At 55.7% G+C, this 13,942-nt stretch overlaps 10 protein-coding genes across 10 annotated transcripts; 6 read left to right on the forward strand and 4 right to left on the reverse strand.

The window, feature by feature from the left end:
* Nucleotides 1-150: 150 nt before the first annotated feature.
* N657DRAFT_675812 (uncharacterized protein) lies at nt 151-1,337 on the reverse strand (the record flags this gene model as incomplete). The annotated part of the gene is made up of 2 exons (XM_062795846.1): nt 553-1,337; nt 151-508 (listed from the first exon to the last, which is right to left on the reverse strand). Exons 1-2 carry the CDS (start codon nt 1,110-1,112, stop codon nt 151-153), a joined length of 918 nt encoding a protein of 305 aa, XP_062641805.1. The 5' UTR covers nt 1,113-1,337.
* A 1,036-nt stretch (nt 1,338-2,373) lies between these two features.
* N657DRAFT_675813 (uncharacterized protein) lies at nt 2,374-3,802 on the forward strand. The gene is made up of 3 exons (XM_062795847.1): nt 2,374-3,225; nt 3,284-3,435; nt 3,508-3,802. Exons 1-3 carry the CDS (start codon nt 2,408-2,410, stop codon nt 3,654-3,656), a joined length of 1,119 nt encoding a protein of 372 aa, XP_062641806.1. The 5' UTR covers nt 2,374-2,407; the 3' UTR covers nt 3,657-3,802.
* Nucleotides 3,803-3,808: 6 nt separating this feature from the next.
* N657DRAFT_443384 (uncharacterized protein) lies at nt 3,809-5,170 on the reverse strand. The gene is made up of 3 exons (XM_062787398.1): nt 4,861-5,170; nt 4,656-4,813; nt 3,809-4,605 (listed from the first exon to the last, which is right to left on the reverse strand). Exons 1-3 carry the CDS (start codon nt 5,059-5,061, stop codon nt 3,843-3,845), a joined length of 1,122 nt encoding a protein of 373 aa, XP_062641807.1. The 5' UTR covers nt 5,062-5,170; the 3' UTR covers nt 3,809-3,842.
* Nucleotides 5,171-5,280: 110 nt separating this feature from the next.
* N657DRAFT_638339 (uncharacterized protein) lies at nt 5,281-5,888 on the reverse strand (the record flags this gene model as incomplete). The annotated part of the gene is made up of 3 exons (XM_062791585.1): nt 5,281-5,557; nt 5,605-5,691; nt 5,779-5,888. The coding sequence occupies 3 exons, from the start codon at nt 5,886-5,888 to the stop codon at nt 5,281-5,283; spliced, it is 474 nt and encodes a 157-aa protein (XP_062641808.1).
* A 158-nt stretch (nt 5,889-6,046) lies between these two features.
* On the forward strand, nt 6,047-6,869 carry N657DRAFT_651721 (uncharacterized protein). The gene has a single exon (XM_062794213.1). It carries the CDS (start codon nt 6,514-6,516, stop codon nt 6,778-6,780), a length of 267 nt encoding a protein of 88 aa, XP_062641809.1. The 5' UTR covers nt 6,047-6,513; the 3' UTR covers nt 6,781-6,869.
* A 431-nt stretch (nt 6,870-7,300) lies between these two features.
* N657DRAFT_651723 (uncharacterized protein) lies at nt 7,301-7,757 on the reverse strand. Its single transcript, XM_062794214.1, has one exon. It carries the CDS (start codon nt 7,684-7,686, stop codon nt 7,396-7,398), a length of 291 nt encoding a protein of 96 aa, XP_062641810.1. The 5' UTR covers nt 7,687-7,757; the 3' UTR covers nt 7,301-7,395.
* A 1,087-nt stretch (nt 7,758-8,844) lies between these two features.
* N657DRAFT_584357 (HET-domain-containing protein) lies at nt 8,845-9,693 on the forward strand (the record flags this gene model as incomplete). Its single annotated transcript, XM_062789747.1, has 2 exons — nt 8,845-9,222; nt 9,286-9,693. The coding sequence occupies 2 exons, from the start codon at nt 8,845-8,847 to the stop codon at nt 9,691-9,693; spliced, it is 786 nt and encodes a 261-aa protein (XP_062641811.1).
* A 192-nt stretch (nt 9,694-9,885) lies between these two features.
* On the forward strand, nt 9,886-10,894 carry N657DRAFT_443281 (uncharacterized protein). Its single transcript, XM_062787397.1, has one exon. It carries the CDS (start codon nt 10,078-10,080, stop codon nt 10,621-10,623), a length of 546 nt encoding a protein of 181 aa, XP_062641812.1. The 5' UTR covers nt 9,886-10,077; the 3' UTR covers nt 10,624-10,894.
* Nucleotides 10,895-11,641: 747 nt separating this feature from the next.
* On the forward strand, nt 11,642-12,705 carry N657DRAFT_443257 (uncharacterized protein). The gene is made up of 3 exons (XM_062787396.1): nt 11,642-11,643; nt 11,716-11,848; nt 11,954-12,705. Exon 3 carries the CDS (start codon nt 11,965-11,967, stop codon nt 12,619-12,621), a length of 657 nt encoding a protein of 218 aa, XP_062641813.1. The 5' UTR covers nt 11,642-11,643; nt 11,716-11,848; nt 11,954-11,964; the 3' UTR covers nt 12,622-12,705.
* A 453-nt stretch (nt 12,706-13,158) lies between these two features.
* Nucleotides 13,159-13,374, forward strand: N657DRAFT_584358 (uncharacterized protein; the record flags this gene model as incomplete). Its single annotated transcript, XM_062789748.1, has 1 exon — nt 13,159-13,374. A coding segment is annotated over one exon (216 nt), but the record flags the coding sequence as incomplete, so codon positions are not given.
* Nucleotides 13,375-13,942: the final 568 nt, after the last annotated feature.

Genomic DNA, 13,942 nt, shown 5'->3' on the forward strand with positions numbered 1-13,942 from the left:
ACCATTACCCACAGGTGCTCGAGGTAGGAGAAGGGGACGGACCGAGGCCAGCCCAGCCTAGCCTTCGTCCAGGAGCCTCCTAGCGTCACTGGCTTTGGTGACATATGCCACCATTGAACCGTATGCTTTTGCGCTGTCCTTTCGACTTAACTAGGCCAACTTGGCAATTTGCACGTCGTTCTCCTGACCGAGGGCTTCTGCGGCCCCGAGGAGGACCTTGCCTCCATGGTCGATGACCGCCGTACTGTTGACGTTGTCAACTTTGACTGGGTACAACTGGTCCCGAAGGACCCTTGCACCTGGCGCCTTCTTGGCTTCAAGGATATCCTTGATCTTTTTCAGCTCGTCCTTGTTCCTGCCCACAACCCTAAGGCGGTTGGCAGTTCCTCCATCCGTCGTGACCGCAGCACACCGCCAACTAGGCTGGTCGCCAGGCGATTGCATCTCCTTCTCAACGAGCTTGCGAAGCGCCATTGGTGTAGCTTCATTGGCGTGCTCCTCCGGCACCCTTGATATGTCCACCGTACAGAGAGTTGGTTCTGGAGTCGCGACCCGACCGGTGGAGGAGGCTGGGGTAGGAACGCTGATCGGCGGGGTATGTCGTGCGACGTCCGCATACGCTGGCCGGCTCGATTGGGCTCCTTGAGCCATGTCATAGCGTGCAGTTGAAGCCTAGTGTGCTCCAGCTCGCTGCGAGCTTGCTTGAGGTCCTCTCGCGCTTGCGAGAGCTCTTGGGTCAACTGGGCCGTCATTTTGGCGACGTCCTCTGCCATCTTGTCCCTGAGTTTTCGGAATTCGAACTGGAATTCTGCCTCCTTGATGGCTAGTTTCGTGTTGAAGTCATGATCCGCACGTTGTTCGGTGCCCTGGACTTCCTCGCTCGCGTCGTCGGCGGCTGCAGCCCGAATTGTGACATTCTTGTCGTTTCCTAGCCTTTTCTTACTACTATTTTCCTCTTCCCAATCCATATCATCTCGTTGTCGCATCGACTCCAGCGCCCTCGTCGTCCTCACCCTCTTGCGCTGAGGGCGGCGATGCCCCGCTCCTGGGACCTCCGAATCGCCTCCCATCATGTCGATGAGGTCTGGAGCACGGCGCGCCGCACCAGCCATCTGCCACAAGACTTTATCCTCCGCCGAATATTCAGAAGATGGAAGGAATATCAAGTTGGTACAGTCACAGTCACTCTTATTGCATACAGTCGCTCGCGAAATCGCCTTCCCAAGTACGTTCTGTTTTCCATACAGTGGTGATGGTGATGTGTGATGGCTCTGGTGGGTAGGGCTGAAACCCCTGCATCAGACGTGGGGCAATCCGGTCTGCCAAGGATGTGTGGCACCACTCAGTAATGCAGGTGGTCGTTCCCGAAAAAAATTAGATGTGATCGTTCTCGATCATGTCAGCAGTTCGTTTCGGCCAAGACACGGATCGGGTCGATGCGCCGCGCCCCATAGTGGGGCTCCTGCGCCGCTGGGCCGCTGCAAGGGCCCGGAAAGACCCAAGGGCCCGGAAAGACCTGCTGGCTTGCGGAATGCCAAAAGTCGCGACTTTTAGTCTTTCAATGAAGAACAGACAACACCAGGGATTCGCTGGTAACCGACCTAGCTACTAACCTGGCCCTTAAAGGCTTACCTTTTGGGAGAAGAGGGGTCAAGAAATAGGGGGCTTCTGGACCCAAAAACGGGCGCCTCGTTTCCTCTGTTAGGGCTGTCCGTTTTCTAAGAAAACGGTGAAGCTGGCTGCGCCGCAGAACCCGTTCAGACAAGTGCGGCACAGCGTCCAATCGAGCAGACACCATCTGACACAGAGGGATTGTCATAGTCCAATGGAAAAGGGACAGCTAGCCTCCCGGGAAGGGCCAAGCGAGCGCCCGGAGCGGCTGTGCGCCCACACGTCCAAGAAACCTGCCGTGGCTCAAACACACAGCAATTTGAGCAGGTTTTTCCGGCAAGATAGTCCGACCAGCTTACCCCATCGGGCATAGCGGTCACGACCCCTGAATCTAACCACCAAAGGCCCCCATTTATTCCAACACGTATCCGTAAATCACGTTTAAAATGACGGTAATTTTCGCATGCCGCTCAGCTATCACGCCTGTCAGTCCCTTAGTCCCATCTTGTAAGCCAAGAGTAGCTGAGCCTGAGAGCCAATTGGTGAGGCGCTAAGCTGAAATAGTGATACTATTGAGAAATTACGGAGATTACTACACAAACTCTTGGAACCGGACCACAGTTTTGGGAGTCTAGCCCTTCACTGGTACTGGTGAGTGAATCCATGGGTTCTGCAATTCAATTCTCTTCTACTACTTCTCCTTCCTGTTCCTGTTTCCTCTTCTTCTTCCTCTGACCTCAACAAGGAACTCCAATTCAGTCACTCGTTTGTTTGTTTTTGTGTCACTCTTTTCAAAATGTTGGGAAAAGCCAATGCCGCTTTTCTCCTCCAAGCCGCAGCTCTAATCTCGGGCGCCGCTGCCAGATGCGTTCGGACCTGCCCTGCCGATGACCCGCTCCTCAACCTGCTCCGTTCCGAGGACGCCGCCTCGAAATTTTGCCGTGGATTCCTTGGACTCGAGGCTTCCACCGTCGATGTAACCGTCACACCCACCGTGGTAGCAACCGTGACGGAGACAGCCCACGTCACCGACGTGGTCACCGAGGTCGATGAGACCATCACCGTCACCGTCCCTGCCGGGGACGCCCCGGCCACCACCGCCAGCGTCATCATCAGCACTATCCTCCCCGGCAAGCGTGACGATGTTTATCCAACCTGGCTTCCTGCTAGCTACGGCGCCAGTTACGTTTCCAAAGCCTGCTCCTGCCTCAGCTTGGCCCCTTCGGTCGTTACCGTGACCTCCACAGCCGAGCAGGTCACCGTCACCTCTGACGCCGTCACCGTCACCGAGGTTGAGACCAGCACCCTCCACACCACCGCCGTGGCCACCGCGACTGCTGCACCTGCGCCAGTCACCTACCAGCGCAAGATCCAAGTCTTTCGCAAGGACTCCGGAGCGTTCCTTGGATGGCTGTACGACAGCAATGGGGTTGCTGTCGCCGAGGACATGAACTTTGGAGATCGGAACGCCAAGTCCCGGGCCCTTGATTTTGGCTTCAGCCTGCCCGCCGGCGCGACCACGGGTTCCCAGATGCGTGTCACGGGCTCCGGTGGCGCTTTGGGTTTCCTGAAGGACAGCCATCCCCAGAATATTGTGCAACTTGAAGCGGGATAGTACGTTGTTTTCTTCGACTCGTTGGTTGTTTGGTGGTTTGACTAACTGAAATGATAGTGGATCGTTGGCCTGGGTTACGCCCACGCCGCCCGGCTCTGTGCCTAGGACCATGATCACCAACCAGCATTACGCGTACGAGTCGGATATCTGGATCGTCAACTTGGAGACTGGAGAACTTAGTTGGCGATGGATTTCCAACACCGGAGCCCGTAAGCCTTTTTTTTTTTTTTTCCTCTCTTTGCTAGAATTCCGTCACTAATGTATGGTCCTCAATCTTTCAGTCTCAAATATTCCTCTTTACAAGCTTGGCGGCCGTTTATATCCTGTGGGCAACATCGCTCAGTACAACTATGCCACGAGCGGCTCGCCCGCCCCGAAGTATGAGGTCATATTGAAGGTTTATACTGAGGCTGTACCTCAAACTCAGTAAATCATTCTCGGCAGGAGATATTTAGCCCTTTTATAGAGGGAAAGTCTTAATCTCAACCCAGAACTTCACCTATGTAGGTCCATCGTAATTCGAGCTTTCTAGTCTACTTTGTAATTACCTCAATCATCGATCCTTCAGTCTTTCCGTCTTAGTGGGTGACCACCCGCGACGACCTCCCTCAGTCTATCAATGTGCATGGCCGCCGCAACAACCGGACTCCTGTCCCCTTGTCCCCTCTACTTTAACCGTAGCTACACTGATATGCAAGTTTTCATGGCATTCACTGCCGGGCGGGCTGGCCGGTCGAGGCGTCCTGAACGGGCAAAGCGGGGAAGCTGGTATGAGAGGTTTGGGATTCGGGCGAAGGGTTGATGTGGGTTTTGGGCCGGGCAGGGACAGCGTGTGGATTCTCGGATCGCAGAGTTCAAGTTTGTGGTGGTTGGGGTTTCTGGACTTGGACTCAGACTCGGACGACGAGAGTCGACCGCCAAACACGTAGGCCTTGTTGTGCATGGGCGATGTCTGCTCCACCCTGCCCAAGTTGCCGTGACAGAGTTCACCCGCCGCATACTGCCCCGTCTTTCGTCGCTTTGCTGACTCGTTCGACGTCACCAGTCCGTCTTGGCCTTGCGGGTCGATGTTCCCATCCAACCTGGCTGGCAAGCTCTCCACATGGAGGGAGAGCGGTTTTTGGGCGGGGCCAACGCAAACAGGAGCTGCCGCCTGGCTGCGTTTGTAGGCTGAGGGGCCTTCACCACCGGTGATGAGTGGATTCGCAATGCTGTCTGTCAGCAACTGCACCCCATTCTTCTCGATGATCCGGACATCAGCTCGGCCCCTGACCAAGAGAGAGAGCGGCATCTCCCATGCAGAGCCTGCAAGTTCCGACTCTGGGAACTTCAGGTCCGCGAGGTTCCTGACTTTTAGGCTCGTGTACATCTCTGAATACCTGCCTTCTAATGAGCGAACGATTCAGTGGGATCACCGTAGTGAACTTACTTGAGACCCCGTTTAGAGCTCAGGTATGCTGGAGGAAGCATCACACGTGAATCTAAGGCAGCAGCGATGGGTGTGAAGCGCAACCCATCCGAAACTGCCTTCACAATATCCGCGCGCCGCTCTGACATTTGCACAAGCGGAATACGGGAATGCTTTCTCTGCATCAGTCAGCGCATGAGAAGGACGACGCATCTCGGATACCTACTCCGGGCAGCCCGAAACACCACCAAAGCAAGCTCTTTCCGAAAGGCATAGAGACGGTCGGCGATTTCGTTGAGAACTTGTCCTCCCACCTCCCACCTCTTTTGCGTGGCTTCCTTCGCGGGGGTCTGGATCGGCGAGGATTTTCATCTGATTGACACGGCGATAGCACCGACACACTGATAACATGATCCTGTGCATCCATGCGGATTCTTTCCCTCCTCTTTCGACATCGGTTGCTGTATTTCAGAGCACCTCCTCCAGCCGGGCTCCATCGTTGGCCAGTCTTTGTTCGTGGTGGTACTGGGCCAGGCTGTCGTCGAACCTCCTCGGAGTCGCTGGACTGACGTCCTCGTTTATTACCTCTTGTATGCCTTGTTCAAGCTGTTTGATTAAGCGCTGTGCGGTAGTCTTGTCTTCAGCATCATGGTCTTTGGCTATTGGTGACCGACCCTCCGTTGCTCCTGTTTCTTTTTCGTTTGCCGGTGTCTCTGCGCGGCACGGTGGTGTCGTCTTCGGCATCATGATCCGTAATTTTGGCGGTCGACTCTCTGTTGCTCTCGTCTCTTTTTCGTTGGGCATTTGCCTTGCGCTGCGCACCCTCGAGTCGGTTTGACGCCGGCGGACAGAACAGATGCGAAGCCGCCTGTGTCCTCTCCTTACACGTTCCGTTTGGTTCATCAACAGGGTCAAACTCGTAGCTGCCCACCTCTTTAGCCTTGAGTTTCGAAAATTCCGCCGCACGTACCAGCGCCCATCAATCCAGTCGCCGGGCTTGAAGTTCGCGCCGATGCGTCTGTAGATACATTCGCGATATATGGACGACAAACTGCCGCTGCAAGGCACGAAGATAGACCGAAGGTCGTGATTTGTTTTTCCAAGACACGAATGGGTTGCCAAGAGGAGAACAAACAACACTGACGACAGCAGAGTGGCCTCCGTGTCGTATGATGAAGGAATTGTGAACATCTTCTGCATCAGAGACTGCCAAGACAGGTGCCGCCTCTTGACGTGCCTCATATTCGGAGACATGGAGATTTAAAAACCGCTCTCCTCAATCATCGTGCACTGTATGGTAGGAGGTTTGGATGAGGTGTGTCTACATTCACGTCCCCCAACATTGGGTCCTTTCCCACACCATGACAGATCGGGCTGATTCCGCGTGTGGCGTCCAAACCCCTGTTCAAAGTATCCAACCAATTTGAAAGGAGCTTCCAGCTGTGAATTGCTGTCTTTCCGGACGCGATGGATTACAATGCATGTCTCGACGTCAACTTGTCCGTGACCTCCCCCTTCCCCCTCCCTAGACGCTCATCCTCCTTTGTCACGTCACTATCCCTTCCACTTCTGGTCGCTCGGGTGGTAATCACACCCACCACGCCATGTACTCAGCTGTCCTCATCACAAAATGTGGGTTTGAGGATCCGGGAAGCCGATATCATCCCACGCTATTTGGGTCAGAGCCTGGCCCCTGACAAATGCAGTTCAATAATTAGCCAAACAGTCCATCATTCAATTCGGTGTATATATGTCCGGACGCCTTGCACGCAGGGCACGAACTGGACTTCTGCAGGATCTCTGCATACGGCCCTGGCGACCACTGCACTTCTCCACAGCCACACCAGTTGCCTTTGCCTTCTTGCCTCTTTTCGTCCCGATGCAGAACCTACTCGACCTTGTTTGGTGGCTGCGAGTCGGCTCCTTCTTTTCAATCATGTGCCTAATTGTCTTTAGCATCGCAGGTGCAGTTTTCTCGAGACGCCGCTCCAACCGCAGAAGGACTCACACGGGGGTCTCCGAATGTCCACCCGTCTACACCGCCTGTCCGAAGGCTTTTAACTTTGTCTGGATCTCCAACCACTTGGCTGTCGCCATCTTCGCTACCGTCTTCTTCATCATCGGTTTTCAAGTAACGGTGGCCTGACTGATGGTGACCCAATTTGGACGCGATCGCGTGGGGATCTCTTTGGGAATGTTGCCGTCACTCTTCAAGTCTACCGAAGTCTTTCGGAGGTGAGTCCGCGAACACGGCGTATCGGGCTTCTTGTTGTTAATGGTTCCAGCAAACCCACCGGGTTCGTATTTGGCCGCAAACACGGATGTGGGCGCTGAGGCTGTACGTTGCCACAGCCATCATCGGACTCGCGGGGCTCATTGGGAGCGTCTTCTTCCCTGCAGACAGCCACCGCAAGGCTGTGATTTTTACGACAGTCACTTTCGTTCCTCTGTGGTCTATAGGCGAGTCTCTGGCCAGGATAACAACCTAGAAGCAAGCGCGGTGGAAGTTCTTTCTTCTCCTAGCGGCGCCGGCTTTGCCTATAGTTGGCGCCTGGGCAGCTTGGCCGTTGCCTTATACGCTGAACCTTCCGGTAAGTGCCTGCTGAAACGGTTGCAAGACTAGCGCTAACTCTATAGGTTATTTGCTTTTCTTGCCACCCGGTTGAGCTAGCGTGGCTCATTTGCATTTCGACACCGGAATCGGAGCAAAGCACGCGTTGTGTCCCGGCGCTTCCAAAGCCGGGGACGGGATATGGCGACTTCAGAGCGAATGCCTTGAGATTGGTGAGTGTCTACCGTAGGATCGGGACGGCTTCGATTTCCGTTGCAAGGGCTCGAGCTCAACTGCTTCCCTCGTGCCTGAGAGCTCGTCCGACAGCTTGTGCCGCGGAAATGTGGCGTCGGTCCGCTTGGATGTGGGAATCGCGGACCGGGCCGGGTCATGCGGCGGAGTGGGCCTAGCATGAACGCAGACCCCGAGTGGGGGGAGAGCTGGGAGGCGGAGCACAACCGCACAGGGCGGCCGGAGCCGGGCAATTCGCAATAGCACCATTTCTTCACTTCGTCTGCCTGCATACATAAGTCATGCGAATGTCTAGTACGATCAGACTTTCCCCTTTTTTTATAGACTGCGCCGTTTCATAATGCGCATTGCTGACGGTACGCTGCTAGTCTTAAGGGGGTGTCTCGATCTTGATTCGTCGGTCGGCCAGACGAGTGCAGTTGCCTAGTGGGGATTATGGATCGGGTCGGGCCGCGGCGTAGTCGGTCCTTGAGTAGGCACGGAAGCGCCTTGCTGCTCCCGAATCGAGGAATTGGAGCTTCGCACCAAAGCACACTTGGGTTGTTCTAGAGGCTCAATAGCTGCGGGATTGTCAGGGCTGTAGCTGACCTGTTGACACGCAGCCTATGATGCAGGTCGGGGGGGCTGAGAGCACGAGGCAGATTTTAGGGCTCTTCGCATCAAGGCGGTGAGAAACGACCAACAGCTATCCTTTTGTTATAGTGTGCGCGCCTGTAGACAGATACTATCGAGTTCGCTCACTTACTGTTCAAAACATCTTTACATTCGATCCAATACCTGACGCTACTCCTCGACGCCATGGCCTCCACACTCTGCGACGCCTGTCGAGGACTCCATCTCGGCGCGTTTGGCCGTGGTTGCCAACAACGCAGATCCATCGACTACGAGTGTGATGAAAATCACCGGATGGGTTTCGCGACTTGGGCAAAGGAGAAGCCGCTCTGCCCCCTTTGCGACCTCATACGTCAGTGTCTGCTCAGCAACGCCGATATCGACGAGTCGGACCTAACCGACGGCTTCTCGATATGCCAGGTGTGTGACGGGTATGAGATTCGGTTCACTTACCTGGCGCCACTTGGGAGCTTTGGGCGACCGAGACCCGTCCGTCATGGCATCCACCTGTGCAGCTGGCCTGGGGCGGGCGGGCACACCCAGCATGGGAACATGGAAGGTCTCGAGAATGACGGCAATGGAGACACCAACGCTTTCTTGATTCGAGACGCTTCTTCGTTTCATCCGCAAGATCTGCTGCGCTGGTTGGCATTCTGCCGTGCACACCACTGCGACAAAGTGACAGGATGTGGGCGCGACGCCGCAACCGTGAACTCTCCGTGCACCAGCATAGCCCTCTCCGGCTTCAACCTCATCGACACACGCGACGGCTGCGTCATAGAGGGGCGGCCCGACATGGAATACTTTGCGCTCAGCTACGTCTGGGGCGACGTTACGCAGGTGGCGCTCACGCGAGCGAACCGGGAGGCGCTGAGGAGGCCAGGCAGCCTTTGGACCAAAACCGGCGACACGAGAGTGGCTCTCCCAAAGACGATTTCCGACGCAATAGCGCTTTGCAGCGCATGCGACCAGCGGTACCTGTGGGTCGACTCGCTCTGTATCGTCCAAGACGATCCCGACAACAAGCACGTCCAGATCCAGGCCATGGGCCAAATCTACATGGGCGCGAGCCTCACCCTCATCGCCGCGGCCGGGTCCGATGCCAGCGCGGGTCTGCTGCCGTGCCCGCTAGGTACGAGCAAGGCCATTCAGCCACTTCATGTCAAGAAAGACGTCGAGGATGAAGGAACATATGTAACTTTCTGTACAGTGCCAAGTTGGGCCCGTACGGCCGAGGCGATCAGGGGCTCAGCATGGGCGAGCCGCGGGTGGACGCTGCAGGAGGAGGTTTTGTCACGGCGCAAGCTCTATTTTGCCGGCGATGCCGTTCTCTTCCGGTGCCGCGTCGGGATAGTCGGAAGCGAGTTTGGTCTCGACCTTGAGGGATCTGATCCAGGCCTTGCCGGCGGGGATTTTGAGGGCCATCGCGAGACGCTGCCCAGTTGGGTGATTTCGCTCAACACATTTTCCATCGACACGTTGCCGTCGCCGAGGCTGCCAGGACCGTCGAAGGGGCTTATCTACGACTTCACCCAGTTCGTCTCTGACTACCTCTCGCGCGCGCTCTTGTTTCCCGACGACATCATCGATGCTTTCCAGGGCATTCTGGCGCACGTGTCGCAGGCCGGACTCATCCACAGATGAGGAATCCCCGCGGAGAGACTCCCGAGCTCGCTGTTGTGGATACGGCACGGGCTGGGGCCGAAAGCACGGAGGCCGGGCTTCCCCAGCTGGTCTTGGGCTGGTTGGATATTCGACGCTTCCTCGCCGACGTCCTTCAGGCATGACAGAAGTAACTGGACCTCCTGGCGGGAGTGGTGGGATAGATATCTGCTTAGCTGGGGCCCGCGACTTTTCACACAGTCTCCCTGGAAGCCTCTCCTGTCCTGCTATGGAGTGGACGGCGAAGGGGCGCTTACGCAGCTCTCGGTCGGTGATGTGCAGGCCGTTCTCGGACTTTGCGTGAACGAGGGCATTAATAATAAGTACGACTGGAGTGACGTTTTTCCGGTTGACATTGAGCCTGAGATGGTGGTGTGGACTCGAGCCACTCTGAAACTCGTCGAGCAGCAGCTGACACCACCTTGTGAGGACCGTCTGCAAGAGCTGCTGAGAAACGCGGTGGAATTGGCCCGGGGTGAGGTCCCTTTGCGGCACCTGATGATGTTCTGGACGAGCGTCGGCAAGGTCCGGCTGACTCTACATGAGCGTCATGTCGACGGTGACGCTGAGACCGCGTCGGTAGCCAAGTTCGACGTTGGCCCTATCATCAGCCCAGTCAACGAAGACGGCGGGCGCATCCGTTTTCGGCACACGCCTCCCATAATGCTGAGCCGCGAGTTGTACAAACAACACGGCGGCGAGTTTTACGCCGCGGTGGTTGAGATGCCGGAGATGGTGGTCTGCCCTGCGGAGACGCTCCGAGAAGAAGAACCCATATTTGAGGCCATGTTGGCAATTCTCATTCTTGTCAAACAGGACAACAATACCTTTGCCAGGATTCAGGCGGCCATGGTTTGTACAACAAAATGGGCGCTTTGTCGGCCGGAAGCCGGGCTTGTCGTGCTGGTCTGAGGGCACGCGGATTCCATCAGGGAGGATAAGGGAGCCGTACCATGTATGTTTTCAGTGCCGAGTGCAAATGCGGTTGCAAAGAAAGTCAGCGAGGATGGATGGATGGATGGAATTTATTTCGCCCGGAGGCGCGAAGCCTAAAGGGCCTTAGCACGCTAACTACATCCAATTCGTTGACGTCCAACCATCAACTCGTACAGGCCCTCTACTCTCTCCCCTTTTCTCACGCCACCTGTTGCCTCTTGACTTAGTTCAGCAGATCGACTTGGAGGCTGCGTTCTCCAAGTGTTCAGCGTCCTATCTTCAGCAGCTAAAGCGGGATCTGCTGGTTGAGGCTGTGTAGTGTTAGTGGAGCTCCCCTACTGTGATTGTCCCAATCTTCGTCGTTCCTCGTCGAGATCCAATCTCCCTGTCGCCATTGCGTACTTGATCGTTGCCCGGACTGCTTTCATGTCTGGCGACCACATCTGGATCTGATGGTAATTTCCCTAACTCGAACTCGTACCAATTGTAAAGTTTTGAACCCACCAATGCACTGACACTGCGAGAGCGGTGGGAAGTCCGCTCGGTAAACACGAGATTTGTGCTTGACATCGCGAACCCAGCTTTGCTGTGCCCGGTTTGGAAATGGCCTGGAGGCGGCGATTATGCTCGAGGGTCATCACTGAGCTGGCACTGCAGGACATGTCGGATTGGTGTGCGCGGCAGCAGAATGATTGGGCCGGAACGCGTTGTTCCTGCAGGTAAACGGCTGACTGCTCGAAGGCGTCTCGGCTGGGGAAGGCATCAGCCAACCATGAGCCGCTGTGGCAAAGGGTGCGGGGTAATCGGCTCGAAGACGGCGAGTCGAAACAGGCGCCTAGGTGTGGCATGTCTTCAAAAAGTCAAATGTTCTGTTCGCAGAGCAGAAAGTCAAAACTGTGAGAGCAGAGCCGGTTATTTGCGTTGCTTGCTCGCAGGCTGGGGCTTCCTCCCGCGTTTCGTCACAGTTTGCCTCCGCTGCGCGCCTGCGGGCAACTGGTAGGGCCTTTCGGCTCAATCTCGGTTCTTGATCCCTCGCCTGACCCCTCGCCTGACACCCTCGCTTGAGAGGAATCATTGCCAAAGGCATTCTCGCCAGCCACTCCTGGCCACTCTGCGCGATTTGACTCGCACGCGATAGAAAACACGCCGACACATCGAAACGCGCCGATTGTTATAACCAGCGTTCTAAGACTCTCGAAAGGTTATTCCCTATGCCGAAGGACGCCTGTCGGCGACTCTATTCAATTTTCCGTTTGCTTTAGAAGACTCATCGCATATTGACTAACAACTACGAATGCCGAATCAGGGCCAACAATCATGGCTGCCGAAAACGTGACGAGGCCCCAAGTTGTTCTGATCTCTCTCAACTGCGAACCGTTCTTCGATGAGATGTATCGCTCCCTGCTCACGGAGCTCGAATCGAAGGCAAGCCTCAAACGCGTAAAAGAGGCAGACTCGGCTATCCGCCTGCTGTCAGAGCAGCCATCCGCTGCCCTCATAACCGACGAGGCACTGGCCAACACCGAGAACGCTCACGTCTGGGAGGCGGTCCTGCAGTATGTGCGCCAGGGGGGGATATCCGTGATCATGGGTCATTTCCCTTCCTACATCAAGCCGGCATCGATAAAACCATTCTTCGCGAAGGCGGGCTTGCAGTGGGAAGCTGGCTCGTACCATCGGACGACACTTGTGCTCAACCGAGAGGTGGTGGCCAACGACTTGGCCACAAAGCTTCCGCCGCAATATAGCCAAAAGGCGTTGTTTGTGAAGAATGTAGCGCCTGCAAATGCTTGGTATCATACGGATGAAAGCTCTGTCGTTGAGTCTCGGGTTTTCGCTCCTACGAGTGCGAATATCATGGGAGAAACAGCGGTCGCGTTTGCGAGTGTTGGACATGGGAAGCTTGGGTATGTTGGTGACGTGAACGCTGAGGAGGGCTCGGATGTTGTTATCCTTGCCATGTGTGGGCTCTGACAACGACGGGCGTAGTGGTACCGGTTATAATGACTTTCGTGGCTAGTAATTCAGAGCTCAACCTCTGCGAAACTTCTATCTTCTTGCCTATCAACAGATATTACCGCCGCCCACTATATCTGTAGTCTAGGATACGTCTTTGTGTATTTTGCCCGCGGCTCGCTGCCATGGCAAGGCCTGAAGGCCGCCACAGGCGAAGAGAAGGACGCACAGATCAAGGAGATGAAGGAGCGCTTGTCTGGCGAAAGAGCTCTGCGACGGCATCCTCCCCGAAGAGTTCACCACGTACATCAACTATACCCAACGCCTACGTTTCGAGGACAGGCCGGACTACTCGTATCTTCGTCGTCTCTTCCGTCGTCTATTTGCAGCAAAGGGGTTCAAACATGATAACGTCTTCGACTGGACGAAGAACATGTTCGACGAGACGCAGAGTAAAGTCAGTCCCGCGGTGCCTTCGATACAGGAGCCGCAGAGACCGGCCCCAAGACCGAGGAAGCACAGGAAACACCTACGCGGGGAGGTCGGGAACTCTGGGCGCTGGATGGCAAGGAGAAGGCGCTCGGACAGGACCACACATTGATTCTCGATAGGGTCACCAACTTGGGTCTTCTCTACCAAAGTCAAGGCCAGCTGACGGAGGCCGAGTCGAAGTATCGGCGGGCGTTGTCTGGGTTCCAGGCTGCCTTAGGGCCGTCTCATTGGAAGACTCAAATTGTCATACGGAATCTGGATTTGTTGACGCATGCCTAAAGGTATCTATAAGACGCCGTAACCATATATTGAACCGGGGCAGATGGAACGGGTCCATCCCGGGGAAAAAGGGGGGGGGGTTGGGGGGGACAGACACCGGGGTCGCGTTTTTGTGTTCTTTTGTTTTAGCCTTGGGATTTGGCGCTAGCACGTCATGTCTTCAGACTTAGGTAGAGGCGCCGCCCATCGCTCAGGGATGCAGGCAGGCAAGCAACGAATCACTGACCGGTTGTCGAAGAGCGTGGTCTTCGAGGCTATGGCTGTCACGACAGTGGAAGCGGTAGCCGATCGGCTATTGCACTGCCTTATTCGCTACCATGGGCTCCCCTCTGCAATTGTATCCGATCGAGGCCCCCAGTTTGTAAGCCTGGTTTGGAAACGGATTTGCGAGTTGCTCAAGATCACCCGGCGATTGTCAACCGCCTTCCACCCCGAGACCGACGGTGCAACCGAACGCGCAAACCAAGTGATGGGGCGCTACCTACGCTGCTTTACAACGTATTGCCAAGACGATTGGGCCAGCCTCCTACCTGCAGCAATGCTGGCTATCAACAACAGAGTTGCCACA

The sequence above is a fragment of the Parathielavia appendiculata genome (genome assembly GCF_033297405.1).
Source record: "Parathielavia appendiculata strain CBS 731.68 unplaced genomic scaffold N657scaffold_69, whole genome shotgun sequence".
Lineage (NCBI taxonomy): Eukaryota > Fungi > Ascomycota > Sordariomycetes > Sordariales > Chaetomiaceae > Parathielavia > Parathielavia appendiculata.

Excerpts from the sequence above, each read along its gene's own strand:
- N657DRAFT_443384 (XM_062787398.1), bottom strand. The coding sequence starts at position 5,061 with ATGGATGCACAGGATCATGTTATCAGTGTGTCGGTGCTATCGCCGTGT. Across the intron at positions 4,814-4,860 it reads GGTGTTTCGGGCTGCCCGGA|AGAAAGCATTCCCGTATTCC; the intron begins GTAGGTATCCGA and ends TGACTGATGCAG. Across the intron at positions 4,606-4,655 it reads AGCTCTAAACGGGGTCTCAA|GTATTCAGAGATGTACACGA; the intron begins GTAAGTTCACTA and ends ATTAGAAGGCAG.
- N657DRAFT_675813 (XM_062795847.1), top strand. The coding sequence starts at position 2,408 with ATGTTGGGAAAAGCCAATGCCGCTTTTCTCCTCCAAGCCGCAGCTCTA. Across the intron at positions 3,226-3,283 it reads GTGCAACTTGAAGCGGGATA|TGGATCGTTGGCCTGGGTTA; the intron begins GTACGTTGTTTT and ends CTGAAATGATAG. Across the intron at positions 3,436-3,507 it reads GATTTCCAACACCGGAGCCC|TCTCAAATATTCCTCTTTAC; the intron begins GTAAGCCTTTTT and ends TCAATCTTTCAG.
- N657DRAFT_651721 (XM_062794213.1), top strand. The coding sequence starts at position 6,514 with ATGCAGAACCTACTCGACCTTGTTTGGTGGCTGCGAGTCGGCTCCTTC.
- N657DRAFT_443281 (XM_062787397.1), top strand. The coding sequence starts at position 10,078 with ATGGTGGTGTGGACTCGAGCCACTCTGAAACTCGTCGAGCAGCAGCTG.
- N657DRAFT_651723 (XM_062794214.1), bottom strand. The coding sequence starts at position 7,686 with ATGGTGCTATTGCGAATTGCCCGGCTCCGGCCGCCCTGTGCGGTTGTG.
- N657DRAFT_443257 (XM_062787396.1), top strand. The coding sequence starts at position 11,965 with ATGGCTGCCGAAAACGTGACGAGGCCCCAAGTTGTTCTGATCTCTCTC.